This window comes from Bos mutus, chromosome 21 (genome assembly GCF_027580195.1).
Source record: "Bos mutus isolate GX-2022 chromosome 21, NWIPB_WYAK_1.1, whole genome shotgun sequence".
NCBI classification, from domain to species: Eukaryota; Metazoa; Chordata; class Mammalia; order Artiodactyla; family Bovidae; genus Bos; species Bos mutus.
Window position 1 is genome coordinate 66555672 of NC_091637.1, and position 15404 is coordinate 66571075.

Below are 15404 nucleotides of genomic sequence, written 5' to 3' on the forward strand. Positions count from 1 at the left end.
AATATATAAACAATATTTTATATTAATATATTATATATAAAATATATAATGATATATAATATATATTATATATAATAATACATTAAATATATATTATATATGATATATCTAAATATATATTATATATTATATAAATTATATATTACATATATATGTAATACATACATATATTACATATATATTACATATAATATATTATGTATGTGTTACTTATATTTATATTATATACATATACTATATATAATATATATTAATATTTAAATATTAATATTTTAATATATAATGTATATTAACATCATATATAAAATTATGTTATTATATTGGTTATATATAGATATATATAGATTATATATAGATAGATAGATTCAAGGAATTAGATCTGATACACAGAGCGCCTGAAGAACTATGGACAGAGGTTCGTGACATTGTACAGGAGGCAGTGATCAAGACCATCCCCAAGAAAAAGAAATATAAAAAGGCAAAATGGTTGTCTGAGGAGGCTTTACAAATAGCTGTGAATAGAACAGAAATGAAAGGCAAAGGAGAAAAGGAAAGATATACCCATTTAAATGCAGGGTTCCAAAGAATAGCAAGGAGAGATAAGGAAGCCTTCCTCAGTGATCAGTGCAAAGAAATAGAAGAAAACAATAGAATGGGAAAGACTAGAGATCTCTTCAAGAAAATTAGAGATACCAACGGAACATTTCATGCAAAGATGGGCTCAATAAAGGACAGAAATGTTAGGGACCTAAAAGAAACAAGATATTAAGAAGAGATGGCAAGAATACACAGAAGAACTGTACAAAAAAGATCTTCATGACCCAGATAATCACGATGGTGTGATCACTCACCTAGAGCCAGACATCCTGGAATGTGAAGTCAAGTGGGCCTTAGGAAGCATCACTATGAGCAAAGCTAGTGGAGGTGATGGAGTTCCAGTTGAGCTATTTCAATTCCTAAAAGATAATACTGTGAAAGTGTTGCACTCAATATGTCAGCAAATTTGGAAAACTCAGCAGTGGCCACAGGACTAGAAAAGGTCAGTTTTCATTCCAACCCCAAAGAAAGGCAATGCCAAAGAAACTTCAAACTACTGCACAACTGCACTCATTTCACACGCTAGGAAAGTAATGCTCAAAATTCTCCAAGCCAGGCTTCAACAGTACATGAACCATGAACTTCCAGATGTTCAAGCTGTATTTAGAAAAGGCAGAGGAACCAAAGATCAAATTGCCAACATCCGCTGGATCATTGAGAAAGCAAGAGAGTTCCAGAAAAACATCTATTTCTGCTTTACTGACTACGCCAAAGCCTTGGAGAAGGCAATGGCACCCAACTCCAGTACTCTTGCCTGGCAAATCCCATGGATGGAGGAGCCTGGTAGGCTGCAGTCCATGGGGTTTCGAAGAGTCGGACATGACTGAGCGACTTCCCTTTCACTTTTCACTTTCATGCATTGGAGAAGGAAATGGCAACCCACTCCAGTGTTCTTGCCTGGAGAATCCCAGGGACGGTGGGGCCTGATGGGCTGCCATCTATGGGGTTGCACAGAGTCAGACACGACTGTAGTGACTTAGCAGCAAAGCCTTTGACTGTGTGGATCACAGCAGACTATGGAGAATTCTTAAAGATATGTGAATACCAGACCACCTGACCTGTCTCTTGAAAAACCTGTATGCAGGTCAAGAAGTAACAGTTAGAACTGGACATGGAACAACAGACTGGTTCTGAATCGGGAAAGGAGTATGTCATGGCTGTATATTGTCACCCTGCTTATTTAACTTATATGCAGAGTACATCATGAGAAATGCTGGACTGGCAGAAGCACAAGCTGGAATCAAGATTTCCGGGAGAAATATCTATAACCTCAGATATGCAGATGACATCACCTTTATGGCAGAAAGTGAAGAGGAACTCAAAAGCCTCTTGATGAAAATGAAAGAGGAGAGTGAAAAAGTTGGCTTAAAGCTCAACATTCAGAAAACGAAGATCATGGCATCTGGTCCCATCACTTGATGGCAAATAGATGGGGAAACACTGGAAGCAGTGAGAGACTTCATTTTTCTGGGCTCCAAGATCATTGCAGATGGTGACTGCAGCCATGAAATTAAAAGACGCTTGCTCCTTGGAAAGAAAGTTATGACCAACCTAGTCAGCTTATTAAAAAGCAGAGACATTAACTTTGCCAACAAAGGCCCATCTAGTCAAAGCTATGGTTTTTCCAATAGTCATGTATGGATGTGAGAGTTGGGCCATAAAGAAAGCTGCTGCTAAGCTGCTAAGTCACTTCAGTTCAGTTCAGTCGATCAGTCGTGTCCGACTCTTTGCAACCCCATGAATCACAGCACGCCAGGCCTCCCTGTCCATCACCAACTCCCGGAGTTCACCCAGACTCACGTCCATCGAGTCAGTGATGCCATCCAGCCATCTCATCCTCTGTCGTCCCCTTCTTCTCCTGCCCCCAATCCCTCCCAGCATCAGACTCTTTTCCAATGAGTCAACTCTTCGCATGAGGTGGCCAAAGTACTGGAGTTTCAGCTTCAGCATCATACCTTCCAAAGAAATCCCAGGGCTGATCTCCTTCAGAATGGACTGGTTGGATCTCCTTGCAGTCCAAGGGACTCTCAAGAGTCTTCTCCAACACCACAGTTCAAAAGCATCAATTCTTCGGCGTTCAGCCTTCTTCACAGTCCAACTCTCATATCCATACATGACTACAGGAAAAACCATAGCCTTGACTAGACGAACCTTTGTTGGCAAAGTAATGTCTCTGTGTCCAACTCTGTGCGACCCCATAGACAGCAGCCCACCAGGCACCCCCGTCCCTGGGATTCTCCAGGCAAGAACACTGGAGTGGGTTGCCATTTCCTTATCCAAAAGAAACCTGAGCGCCAAAGAATTGATGCTTTTGAACACTGGTGTTGAAGAAGACTCTTGAGAGTCCCTTAGACTGCAAGGAGATCAAACCAGTCCATCCTAAAGAAAACAGTCCTGAATATTCATTGGAAGGACTGATGTTGAAGCTGAAACTCCAATACTCTGGCCACCTGATGCCAAGAACTGACTCATCCGAAAAGACCCTGATGCTGGGAAAGATTGAGGGCAGGAGGAGAAGAGGACAACAGAGGATGAGATAGTTGGATGGCATCACCAACTCAATGGACATGAGTTTGAGTAAATTCTAGGAGTTGGTGATGGACAGGGAGGCCTGTACCTTCCCACCATCCTCCACACACCAGACACCAGGTGCCACCCGTCTGCCACCATCCACAGTCCACCAGCCTAGGAGGCAGGAGGGCCTGCCTGGACCCGGCCCCTGGACAAGCCAACACACGGCCCCAAAATGCAGGCAGCTGAGTGCAGTCCGAGCTGCATCTGGGGCAGAGAGGCGCCCCGCCCGCAACGCACCGTTTCCTTGGGAAGTGGTGCCCTCAAGCTTCCTTTATGAGCGCCCAAGGTCTTCAGGTCCTGGAGCTGGGTATGTGGGAGGAGCCAAGGAGTCGCTGCGGGCGGGTCGGAGGTGAATGTGTAACCCTCCCGGCCGCCCCCACCCCCCCGACCCCGCCCGGTCACGTGGGCCCCGCAGGGCAAAGTCTCAGGGTCCCAGACGCCGAAGTCCGGCGGGATGGGCGCACCGGGCCTGGTCCTGCTGTGGCTGCAGCTGTGCGGTAAGGGAATTGGGGGGTGCGCTGGAGGCCCGAGGCACCCGGAGACCCATGTCCCCGGGGGGCGCGCAGCGGGAGCGCGAGGGGCTGCGAAACCCGGCCAGCCGTCGGGCTCCTCCTGGCGCAGCGCCCGCGGGGCCGAGCGGGAGGCTCCCCGGAGCCCCCGGGCCAGACCGACGGCCGGCCGCGCCCGCCCTCCGCCCCTACCCCGCCCGAAGCTGGTCCCCCACCCCGCCCCCGCCCCCGCCCCCAACCCCCGGGCCCAGGGCGCCTCTGACCACCGCGTGGCGCCTAGGCGGGGGCGTGTGCTCGGGGCGGCCCCCTACGCCTGGGAGCTGTGAGAACTGCAGCCCTTCCCGGTTCCCCTCTCTGAGCCCTGGGCAGATCCGGTCTGCCGGCCGCCCCCCGCCCGGTCCCCCAGTTTCTTCCCCTGGGCCGAGGCCTCCCTGCCCCGATGGCCTCAGTCCTGTGGTTGCCGCCGTTCTGGCAGGGCGAACTGGGGGCCTGCGAGGAGGTGATCTTGGGGCGGGGAGACCCTGAGGAAGGCACGTTTGAACGGGCTCTGCAAATTCAGAAGAAGTTGGGGAGCCTCGGGGCCAGGCTCCCACAGGGTCTGGTCCCACGCCTGGACCCTCTAGCTCCAGGTCTCTCTGGGCGAGGTCATCCTTCCTGGGCACTGGGGGCTCTGGGCAGGAACGCCAGTGCTCAGCCGTCCTCTCCCCAGCCCTGACGCGGGCCGCCTACAAAGTCTGGGTCCCCAACACCAACTTTGACGATGCCACCAACTGGAGCCAGAACCGGCCCCCGTGTGCGGGCGCTGCTGTGGAGTTCCCCGCGGACAAGGTGCCTGACCCCACTCCTGGGGCCGTGGGGGGTCCCGGCGTGGTCCAGGCCCATGGAGCCCAGTGAGGGGGGCACTCGCTGACGTCCTTTCTGCCTGCAGACGCTGTCAGTCCTGGTGCGAGAAGGTCACAGCATCTCAGACATGGTGAGCAGGGCTGGGAATGGCCCCCAAGTCAGAAGGGGGCCCACAGGTCCCGCCCTGGTCAACTCGAGGCCTCTTCCTGACTGGCCTCCACCTGGGGGGCAGACCCTTCAATCCACTGGCCCTTAGCCTGTGGAGGGGTTTCTGGAAGGGTGGGGAGCCACAGGGAGGGGACCCCGGTCGTCCAGTCGCAGCCCAGGCTGTGCCCAGCTTCGGAGCAGGTGGGGGCGCCTCCTGTCCCTCCTGCCCCTGCCTCTGGGTCCTGTCGCCCAGGAGTCCGTCCTCTCTAGGTCTGCCCCAGGGAAGTCCCCTCCCTGCCCCACCAAAGCCTTTCCCCGTCCTGTGCCTCGGAACTCCATCAGGGGGCCTTTTTCTCAAACCGCTTCACAGTGTGAGTTCCAGGGCGAGGTCCTCACCCAGAGGCCACTGGACTTTGTCGGTGAGGGGGGGCTGCTGGTGGCCTAGGAGGCCTGGGCACCACTCACTCGGCTGCCCAGATGCAGGGTCTGGGTACCCCTTATTTCCACCTGGAGGCAGCTCAGTTAATTGATGGTTTTCGAAAGCGGCATCAATTCTGGGAGTCTGGCCCCACAGGAGACAGGGCAGGGGGCGTTAGAGACCCCAGCCCTCACCTGCAGCCTGGGAAGGGGCCTCGGGCGGGATGTGCCAGTTCCTATAGATCCCGGGTCCAGACGCCCTTCCCACGCGTCCAACCCAAAGACTCAGGTGTGGAGGGGGCAGTGAGGGGGACGAGGAAGTGGCAGAGCCAGGGGGGAACCGTGGCTACACTCAGGAGCCCCCACGGCCCTGGCAACCGTGGCAACCAGACAGGGGCCTGGAGAGGGCAGGGGGCGCCTGGAACTGGCAGGAACCCGCGTATAGAGGAGTCAGTTGAAGATGGGGGTGCTGGGACCTGGGGGTCCCTTCTGGCCTTCTTAGTTGCCTGGACGATCTCCTTGGGGAGTTCTGTTCAGTTCAGTTCAGTCCAGTCACTCAGTCGTGTCCAACTCTTTGCGACCCCATGAATCGCAACACGCCAGGCCTCCCTGTCCATCACCAACTCCTGGAGTTCACCCAAACCCATGTACATCAAGTCGTGATGCCATCCAGTCATCTCATTCTCTGTCGTCCTCTTCTCTTCCTGCCCTCAATCTTTCCCAGCATCAGGGTCTTTTCACATGAGTCAGCTCTTTGCATCAGGTGGCCAAAGTATTGGAGTTTCAGCTTCAGCATCAGTCCTTCCAATGAATATTCAGGACTGATTTTCTTTAGGATGGACTGGTTTGATCTTGCAGTCCAAGGGACTCTCAAGAGTCTTCTTCAACACCAGAGTTCAAAAGCATCAATTCTTCGGCGCTCAGCTTTCTTTACAGTCCAACTCTCGCATCCATACATGACCACTGGAAAAACCATAGCCTTGACTAGATGGACCTTTGTTGGCAAAGTAATGTCTCCGTCCCTTCTGGCCCTTAGTTGCCTGGATGATCTCCTTGGGGCGTGCTTGGGGATCTCAAAAGAGACAACAGTCATGCATTCATTCATTCTTCACTCCCTCTCTCTGCCCTGTCCCCCCCCTGGCCCAGCCAGCCCTCCTCTTTGTCCCGCATGTCTGTACCCCTTGCATGGTCCCTTGGGGTGCCCCCCTCACTTCCCCTGCTTATGCTCTGCCCAGAGAGGTCAGCTCCCAGAGGTCCTGGGTGGAGACAGCGCAGGGGCACAGAGACGGGGGGCCGAAAGGACCCAGTGCTGTCTGAGGGCCCTCCTCCAGCCCTACCCGTGGGGCCCCAGTGTGGTCCAGCTGCTGAGATGTCGCCTGTAACGAGGCACAGCAACTCAGTGATTTAATTTGCATTTCTCTTGGTTTGGAACCTGGGCTTCCCAGGTGGCTCAGACGGTAAAGAATCTGCCTGCAATCCAAGAGACCTGGGTTCAATCCCCTGGGTCAGGATGATCCACTGGAGGAGGAAATGGCAACCCACTCCAGTATTCTTGCCTGGAGAATCCCATGGACAGAGGAGCCTGGCGGGCTACAGTCCATGGGGTCACAAAGAGTCAGACACGACTGAGCGACTAACACTTTCACTTTTCACTTTGGTTTGGAACTTCTCTCCTGGGATTTTCTCTTTCTGAACACCTCCTCCCATTTCTGGGCAGACTGCCTAGGAATCTATTATTTTCTACCCATTAATTGTCGAGTTACTGCAAATGTCTTCTCACTATGGATTCTGCCTGTGTTTCCCTTTGCTGATAAGAAACCCCTGTTATTAATCTATCAGATGCAAGATCGGTTGCTTTAAACCTGTGTTTTCGGTGTTTTGTTTAAGCGTCTCTTCCCCTTTTCTCGGCCACAACCATAATCAGCCATATATTATGTCTATCGGGTCATGGTTTTCCCATCAGGGGCACATGTCTGAGTCAGACGCTAACTAGGAAACCAGCTGTATTCTTCTCCTTGGATTAAGCCCAGTTTCTCATGTCCTCCTCCAGCCACCAGCCTTGCCCCTTGCTTTTCAGCACTGGGGTCACTGCTCGCCAGCTGCCCAAGGTGTGGTGGGGGTTCTCCTCGAGCTTTGCCGGCAGTTCCTTTGATCTTTCTGCCTGTTCTCCTGCCAGCACCACAGTGTCCCCACTCAGGCTCTGTGAGTTGTCTTAAAATCCACTGGGTCAATTTCCCCCGCCTCTCCCCGACTCTGAGAGGCCAACCCTCAGAGGACCCAGGTGGAAACCGGCCCCCCTGCGCCACCTTCACCCTTCTGTTTCAAGGTTGACTAGTTCTTTGTGGATCTGACTGGAGAGAAATCATAGCGTAGGTTTATCAGGTAACACCAGTTCAGTGGCCCAGCCAGCCCTCCTCTTTGTCCCGCATGTCTGTACCCCTTGCATGGTCCCTTGGGGTGCCCCCCTCACTTCCCCTGCTTATGCTCTGCCCAGAGAGGTCAGCTCCCAGAGGTCCTGGGTGGAGACAGCGCAGGGGCACAGAGACGGGGGGCCGAAAGGACCCAGTGCTGTCTGAGGGCCCTCCTCCAGCCCTACCCGTGGGGCCCCAGTGTGGTCCAGCTGCTGAGATGTCGCCTGTAACGAGGCACAGCAACTCAGTGATTTAATTTGCATTTCTCTTGGTTTGGAACCTGGGCTTCCCAGGTGGCTCAGACGGTAAAGAATCTGCCTGCAATCCAAGAGACCTGGGTTCAATCCCTGGGTCAGGATGATCCACTGGAGGAGGAAATGGCAACCCACTCCAGTATTCTTGCCTGGAGAATCCCATGGACAGAGGAGCCTGGCGGGCTACAGTCCATGGGGTCACAAAGAGTCAGACACGACTGAGCGACTAACACTTTCACTTTTCACTTTGGTTTGGAACTTCTCTCCCTGGGATTTTTCTCTTTCTGAACACCTCCCCTCCCATTTCTGGGCAGACTGCCTAGGAATCTATTATTTTCTACCCATTAATTGTCGAGTTACTGCAAATGTCTTCTCACTATGGATTCTGCCTGTGTTTCCCTTTGCTGATAAGAAACCCCTGTTATTAATCTATCAGATGCAAGATCGGTTGCTTTAAACCTGTGTTTTCGGTGTTTTGTTTAAGCGTCTCTTCCCCTTTTCTCGGCCACAACCATAATCAGCCATATATTATGTCTATCGGGTCATGGTTTTCCCATCAGGGGCACATGTCTGAGTCAGACGCTAACTAGGAAACCAGCTGTATTCTTCTCCTTGGATTAAGCCCAGTTTCTCATGTCCTCCTCCAGCCACCAGCCTTGCCCCTTGCTTTTCAGCACTGGGGTCACTGCTCGCCAGCTGCCCAAGGTGTGGTGGGGGTTCTCCTCGAGCTTTGCCGGCAGTTCCTTTGATCTTTCTGCCTGTTCTCCTGCCAGCACCACAGTGTCCCCACTCAGGCTCTGTGAGTTGTCTTAAAATCCACTGGGTCAATTTCCCCCGCCTCTCCCCGACTCTGAGAGGCCAACCCTCAGAGGACCCAGGTGGAAACCGGCCCCCCTGCGCCACCTTCACCCTTCTGTTTCAAGGTTGACTAGTTCTTTGTGGATCTGACTGGAGAGAAATCATAGCGTAGGTTTATCAGGTAACACCAGTTCAGTTCAGTTCAGTTCAGTCGCTCAGTCGTCTCCGACTCTTTGCAACCCCATGAATCACAGCACGCCAGGCCTCCCTGTCCATCACCAACTCCCGGAGTTCACTCAAACTCACGTCCATCGAGTCAGTGATGCCATCCAGCCATCTCATCCTCTGTCGTCCCCTTCTCCTCCTGCCCCCAATCCCTCCCAGCATCAGAGTCTTTTCCAATGAGTCAACTCTTCACATGAGGTGGCCAAAGTACTGGAGTTTCAGCTTTAGCATCATTCCTTCCAAAGAACACCCAGGACTGATCTCCTTTAGAATGGACTGATTGGATCTCCTTGCAGTCCAAGGGGCTCTCAAGAGTCTTCTCCAACACCATGGTTCAAAAGCATCAATTCTTTGGTGCTCAGCTTTCTTCACAGTCCAACTCTCACATTCATACATGACCACAGGAAAAACCATAGCCTTGACTAGACGGACCTTTGTTGGCAAAGTAATGTCTCTGCTGTTGAATATGCTGTCTAGGTTGGACATAACTTTCCTTCCAAGGAGTAGGCGTCTTTTAATTTCATGTCTGCAATCACCATCTGCAGTGATTTTGGCCACCCAAACCCTGGAATTTGATTGGGAATGAATGACAACTTTATATATGCAAGTCATCCACTTGAGAGCATGGATTTTCTCTTCAAATATTTCAGGTCGATGGCTATAAAACTCTTTACTAGAGTCTTAAAATGGTGCATGTAGAGGTTTTGTGTAGTAGTGGCTAATTTATAAATCCTTTATATAATTTGGTTCCTGTTGTGAATGGTGCCCTATTTTTAAGAATGATATCGTCTATGTGGTTATCTTTGTAAACAATGACCATTGTTCCTCTTCCTTTCCAGTCCAGACTCCTTTTATTTCCTTTTCTTTCCTTATATCACTGTCCAGGATCTCTACCCCTATGTTAAACAAAAGTGACGAAAATAGGCCTTCTTGTCTTGTTCCAGCACAAAAGAGAAGACATGTCGAGGTTCTCCACTGTGTGATGTTTGCTGTAGTATTTTGTAGATAACTTTATTTAATTGTGGAACTTCTGATCTATTTCTAGTTTGCTGGCAGCTTTTTGAAAAATCATAGATGGGTTGCTGAACTTCCCAGTTTTTTTTCCCTGCATTGACTGAGATGTAACTCCCCTCCCCCGGTAGCCTGTTAATGGGGTTTTCTGAGGCGGAACCGTCCTTGTGAGCCGGACGCCTTCCTGGCACCTTCCTTCGGGTACAGGTTGAAGTGCGCCTCTTCCAGACACTTGCCTTCCCTGTCACACTGATTTTGGTGGCACAAGACTCTCCACTGCCATCTGCTGGGACACCGTTGCACACGCTGCAGAGAACTTGGGATGGGGGCCTTTCTTATCCCTTCCTTCCTGCGTTCTTGGGACGTGATACATTATTGGATCCAATCAGCTAATATTTTATTTAGAATCTTCACATTTCTGTTTGTAAGTCAACTGAGCCTATAAGTTTTTTCCTTTTGTCGTTCATTTGGTTTTGGTTTATTTATTGTTGGTTGCAGTGGGTCTTTGCTCCTGCGGGGACTTTTCTTGTTGCGGGGGGCTGCTCCTCTTTCTGGGGCATGGCTCCTCGTCGCAGTGGCTTCTCTTGCGGAGCGCAGGCTCCAGGGTGCACGGGCTCAGTGGCTCCGTGGCATGTGGAATCTCCCCCAACCAGGAATCGAACCTGTGTCCCCTGCATTGGCAGGTGGATTCTTACCCACTGTACCACCAGGAAGTGCCTTCATTTGGTTTTGGAATGAAGGTTACAGTGGCCTCATGAAATGGACTGGTGATTTTTCACTCTTTTTCTGTTTTCCAGAACAACTTCGGGAAGAAGAAATTAAATTTTCCTTGAAGGTTTAGCAGAGCTCACCTGTAAAACCCTTGGTTGGACTGGGAATTTGGGGAATAGGAGGTCTTTGACTGACATTTAAAATTCTTTAATGCTTACTTGTCAGTTCAAATTCCCTATTGCCTCTTGCATCAATTTTTATATTTTAAACTTTCCTAGAAATTGGTATATTTCATCTAGGTTTTTGGCAGTCTTACTGATTTCTTAACCTTTTCAGTATCTGTATTTTCCCTTGAACAAGTGAGGTCTTTACTGTATGTCCATGACCTTTCGGTCTCTCCCTCCCCCATCACATTTTAGTCCTTGATTTAAACATTTATTAAGAGACAGCAATAAGTATTTTTGTTATTTCATCACGAAAGTATGTCACAAAAGTATTTCATCACACTGCTTCCCATATCTCTTCTTAGCTTCCGTCCTTACTTCCTCCGAGCATGTTTTCAGCGTAGGTTTGTCTGCGGCAATCCGTCTGAAGTGTTTCAGGCTTTCAGTTCAGTTCAGTCGCTCAGTCGTGTCCGACTCTTTTCGACCCCATGAATCGCAGCACGCCAGGCCTCCCTGTCCATCACCAACTCCCGGAGTTCACTCAGACTCACATCCATCGAGTCAGTGATGCCATCCAGCCATCTCGTCCTCTGTCGTCCCCTTCTCCTCCTGCCCCCAATCCCTCCCAGCATCAGAGTCTTTTCCAATGAGTCAACTCTTTGCATGAGATGGCCAAAGTACTGGAGTTTCAGCTTCAGCATCATTCCTTCCAAAGAAATCCCAGGGCTGATCTCCTTCAGAATGGACTGGTTGGATCTCCTTGCAGTCCAAGGGACTCTCAAGAGTCTTCTCCAACACCACAGTTCAAAAGCATCAATTCTTCGGTGCTCAGCTCAGCCTTCTTCACAGTCCAACTCTCACATCCATAGATGACCACTGGAAAAACCATAGCCTTGACTAGACGGACCTTAGTTGGCAAAATAATGTCTCTGCTTTTGAATATGCTATCTAGGTTGGACAGAAGTTTCCTTCCAAGGAATAAGCATCTTTTAATTTCATGGCTGCAGTCACCATCTGCAGTGATTTTGGAGCCCAAAAAAATAAAGTCTGACAGTGTGGATCACAATAAACTGTGGGAAATTCTTTCAGGCTTAGAGATTGTTTTATTATCCTTTAATATATGACACACTATTCTGGAGGGCAGAGCCATGTCCAGGGCAGTGTCTGCTCTACGGACTTGGGACGTCTTCAGGCAGCCTGTTCCGCTGTCTGCGTGCATCGTTGCTGAGAAACCCAATCCCTGAATGTTTTTCCTTCCTGGGTGATTTCTTTCCCTCTGCCGCTTTTACAGCGTCCTCTTGTCTTTGATATTCATAAACAGAGCGTTCTGTGATTTTCCTTATTTGGCATTCAATGAGACCTTTCCTTTTTAAAGTATTTTTTCTTTTTTACATACATGGTTGGTGGTGCTGTGTGGGATGTTAGTTCCTTGACCAGGGAATGGACCGGAGCCCCTACACTGGGAGCAGGTTTAACCACTGGCCTGCCAGGGAAGTCCCCAGTGAGAGCTTGCAGGCGGTTTCCCAGCTTTCCTCGGATGTGGAGAATTCCTCTTCCCGGTTTCTTCAGACGCACCCTGCCCTCGTATCCGAACGCTGGCGCTGGTGTCGAGCTCCCACCTCTCCTGGTTTCTCTCTCTCGGCCCTTTCCTACTGTCTTCCAACTATGGCATTCATCGTGTATTATTCACACTCCCCCTCTTTGGCTCGGTTGAAAACCAAGTTCTTGTTGGAGCCTCACACTGCGGACACCCACCGCCCCTCCCGATGCGCCTGCGCCCCTCGGTCCCCAGGGCTCGGCCCTGGCGCCTGCAGGGGTGGGGGGCGGGGGGTCTGCCTGGCTGGCACGGGACTGCACCCCCAGCCGCGGACGAGGCTGGCCCGTGACCTTCACTCTGCCCGGTGTCAGCCTGCCGGTCAGGCCCAGTGCCTGGGGGGCTGAAGAGCAGACCCTGCGGAGCAGGCTGGAGCCTCTCCCCAGAGGTGTTAAGCGTCGGGGACCCCCACACCGAGCAGCCCCCCGGTCCCGCCCTCACTTCCGCCCCGACCCCACGGTGGGGTGGGGTCCCCCGCTCCCGGCCTTCGCGCGGCCTCTGACACCGAGGCCTGGGCGTCTGTGAAGGAGCTGCCCGCGCCCGAAGGGGGCGCGCGGCTCCGCGGCCCCACCACCCCAGTTCCCTCTTCCCCAGCCGCCCCGCTGCCCTTCCTCACGGTGAGGGCTGCTCCAGGGGCGCCGGCGGCTTGGCTTCGTGGAGCCGACGGGCCCTTGAATTGTAGTTTCTCAGGGGGCCGGCCGCCCTGACGGGAGCCACGCTGCCGCAAACTCCCCGCTCCCTCGGCCCGGCGGACCCTCAGCCCGGGCGAAGTGCCCCCCGGCCCCGACCTCAGCGGCCCAGTCGGCGGCCTAGACTCTCCCGCCCACGGGGACGGGGCTCGGGGGTGGGCGCACAGCCGGACCCTCCGGTGCCCACGCGCCGCCTCAACCCGTGCCTCCTGCAGCTCTTGCCGCTGGACGGGGAATTCGTCCTGGCCTCGGGAGCTGGATTCGGCGCCGCGGACGCCGGCTCGCGCCCGGACTGCGGCCCAGGTGAGGGGGGCGCGGGGCCAGCGGGGCGCGGCCGCGGGAAGGGCCGGCCTGGAGGGCGCGTTCCCGGCGCAGCTCAGGGTCGCGCGCCCGCCCAGGAGCCCGCGCGCGCTTCCTCGACCCCGACCGCTTCCTGTGGCTCGATCCGCGCCTGTGGCGCCCCGGGGACGCGGGGCGCGGCCTCTTCTCCGTGGACGCCGAGCGCGTGCCCTGCCGCCACGACGACGTCGTCTTCCCGGCCGACGCCTCCTTCCGCGTGGGCCTGGGCCCGGGCGCCGGCACCGTGCGCGTCCGCAGCGTCCAGGCGCTGGGCCAGGTGGGCCGGGCGCGCGCGGGGCGGGCGGGGGTCTCCCAGGAGCGCCTCCCACCCTGCTAGCCTGGTGGGTTCCGGGCGCTCAGGCGCGGTCTCTGCTCCGGCCGGCTCCCGGGCTCACCCGGCCACCTGCAGACGTTCGCGCGCGACGAGGACCTGACGGCTTTCCTGGCGTCCCGCGCGGGCCGCCTGCGCTTCCACGGGCCGGGCGCTCTAAGCGTGGACCCCGAGGCCTGCGCGGACCCGTCGGGCTGCGTCTGCGGCAACGCCGAGGTGAGGGCGGCCCGCCGCTGGGCGGCCGGAGTGGCGCGCGGCCGGGCCCGGCGCTGGGCGGGAGGTCGGGGCTCTGCCGCCGCGCCCCGCCGTCTCCCGCTCGCTCTCTCCCAGGGCGCGCGGCGCTCTCTCCCGGTCTGGCCCTCGCTCTCTCCACGCTGACCCCCGCTCCCCGTTTGCAGACGCAGCCGTGGATCTGCGCCGCACTGCTCCAACCCCTGGGTGGCGGCTGCCCCCAGGCCGCCTGCCTGGAGCCCCTCCGGCCCGAAGGGCAGTGCTGCGACCTCTGCGGTGAGCGCCCCGCCGCGCCCCTCAGAGCTGGGGCGGCGCGGCCACCCTGGCTCGCCCCAGCCTGCTTCCCTGCCGGGCTCGGACCTACGGGGCTGACCCTTCCTTCCCTTCCTGCTGCAGGAGCTGTCGTGTCGCTGACCCACGGCCCTGCCTTTGACCTGCAGCAGTACCGGGCGCGGCTGCTGCACGCCTTCCTGGCTCTGGTACTGAGGCCGCGCCCCCAGCCCAGCCCCCACCCTTCTGCCGCCGGGGTCTGGGAGCACCCCCTCCGCCGCCTCCCTGATGCGTCCGCTTTCCGCCTGCAAAGCTCTTGTCCCTGCCCGCTTTGTCCCCACAGGTCCGAGGGACGGAGTCCCTCGACCAACTCTGTTTCCCTCTCCAGCCCCAGTACCAGGGGCTGCAAGTGGCCGTGTCCAAGGTCCCGCGCCCGCCCGGGCTCCGCGAAGCCTCAGACGCGAAGGCGGACACGGAGATCCAGGTGGTGCTGGTAGAGGCCGGGCCCGAGACCGGCGGCGCGGGGCGCCTGGCCCGGGCCCTCCTGGCGGACATCGCGGAGCACGGTAACCGCGGCGCCCCTTTCCCCGGCCCCCCGCCCCGCCCCGGTCCCGCCCCGTCCCGGGATTCTGAGCCGGCGCCCTGCGTTGCAGGCGAGGCCCTCGGAATCCTCTCGGCGACCGCTCGAGAGTCGGGCGCGCCCGTCTGGGGTGGCTCGGCGGCGGGGTTGAAGGCGCCGGCGCGCGCGGGGCTGGCGGGCGGCTTGGCGGCCGCGGGGCTGCTGGTGCTAACGGCGCTGCTGGCGGGGGCGCTGCTGCTGCGCCGCGAGGGGAGGCTCAGGTACGCGGGGCGCGGGGGCTCGGGGACGCGGGCTGGGGGCTCGGGACTCCGGTACGCGGGGCAGGGGTTCGGGGCTCGAGTGTGTCGGGCTCACACGTGTCCTCGCCTCCAGGTGGAGGAGGCGCGACGAGGCGGCCCCCGCTCGGGCCGGGGCGCCGCTGGGCTTCCACAACCCGGTGTTCTACGCGGCGGACTCCGGGGAGGCGGTGAGGGGCGCCCGGGGTCGGGGGTGCGGGACCTCCCTGCGGCCGGGCTCCCTGACTCTGCGCTCCCGCAGCTCCCGGCCCCGAAGTCGGACCAAAGGAGCTCCAGCCGCAGCTACTTCCTTAATCCGCTGTTCGGCGAAGCGGAGGCCGAGGCCTGAGCGGCCACGTGACCGGCCCGTCGCACCGCGACCCCAGCCCCATCCAGCGGGCCCCGCGGGATCCCCCACTCTCTGCTGGCCTAGG

The 15404-nt window shown here is 55.5% G+C and overlaps 1 protein-coding gene across 1 annotated transcript; it reads left to right on the top strand.

Moving 5' to 3' along the window:
* Positions 1-3625: 3625 nt before the first annotated feature.
* On the top strand, positions 3626-15404 carry AMN (amnion associated transmembrane protein). The gene is made up of 12 exons (XM_070358564.1): positions 3626-3668; positions 4390-4508; positions 4609-4653; positions 13160-13247; positions 13343-13560; positions 13693-13830; positions 14013-14121; positions 14242-14324; positions 14504-14681; positions 14769-14955; positions 15068-15161; positions 15233-15404. The coding sequence occupies exons 1-12, from the start codon at positions 3626-3628 to the stop codon at positions 15317-15319; spliced, it is 1389 nt and encodes a 462-aa protein (XP_070214665.1). The 3' UTR covers positions 15320-15404.

Excerpts from the sequence above, each read along its gene's own strand:
- AMN (XM_070358564.1), top strand. The coding sequence starts at position 3,626 with ATGGGCGCACCGGGCCTGGTCCTGCTGTGGCTGCAGCTGTGCG. Across the intron at positions 3,669-4,389 it reads GCTGTGGCTGCAGCTGTGCG|CCCTGACGCGGGCCGCCTAC; the intron begins GTAAGGGAATTG and ends TCCTCTCCCCAG. Across the intron at positions 13,561-13,692 it reads GCGTCCAGGCGCTGGGCCAG|ACGTTCGCGCGCGACGAGGA; the intron begins GTGGGCCGGGCG and ends GGCCACCTGCAG.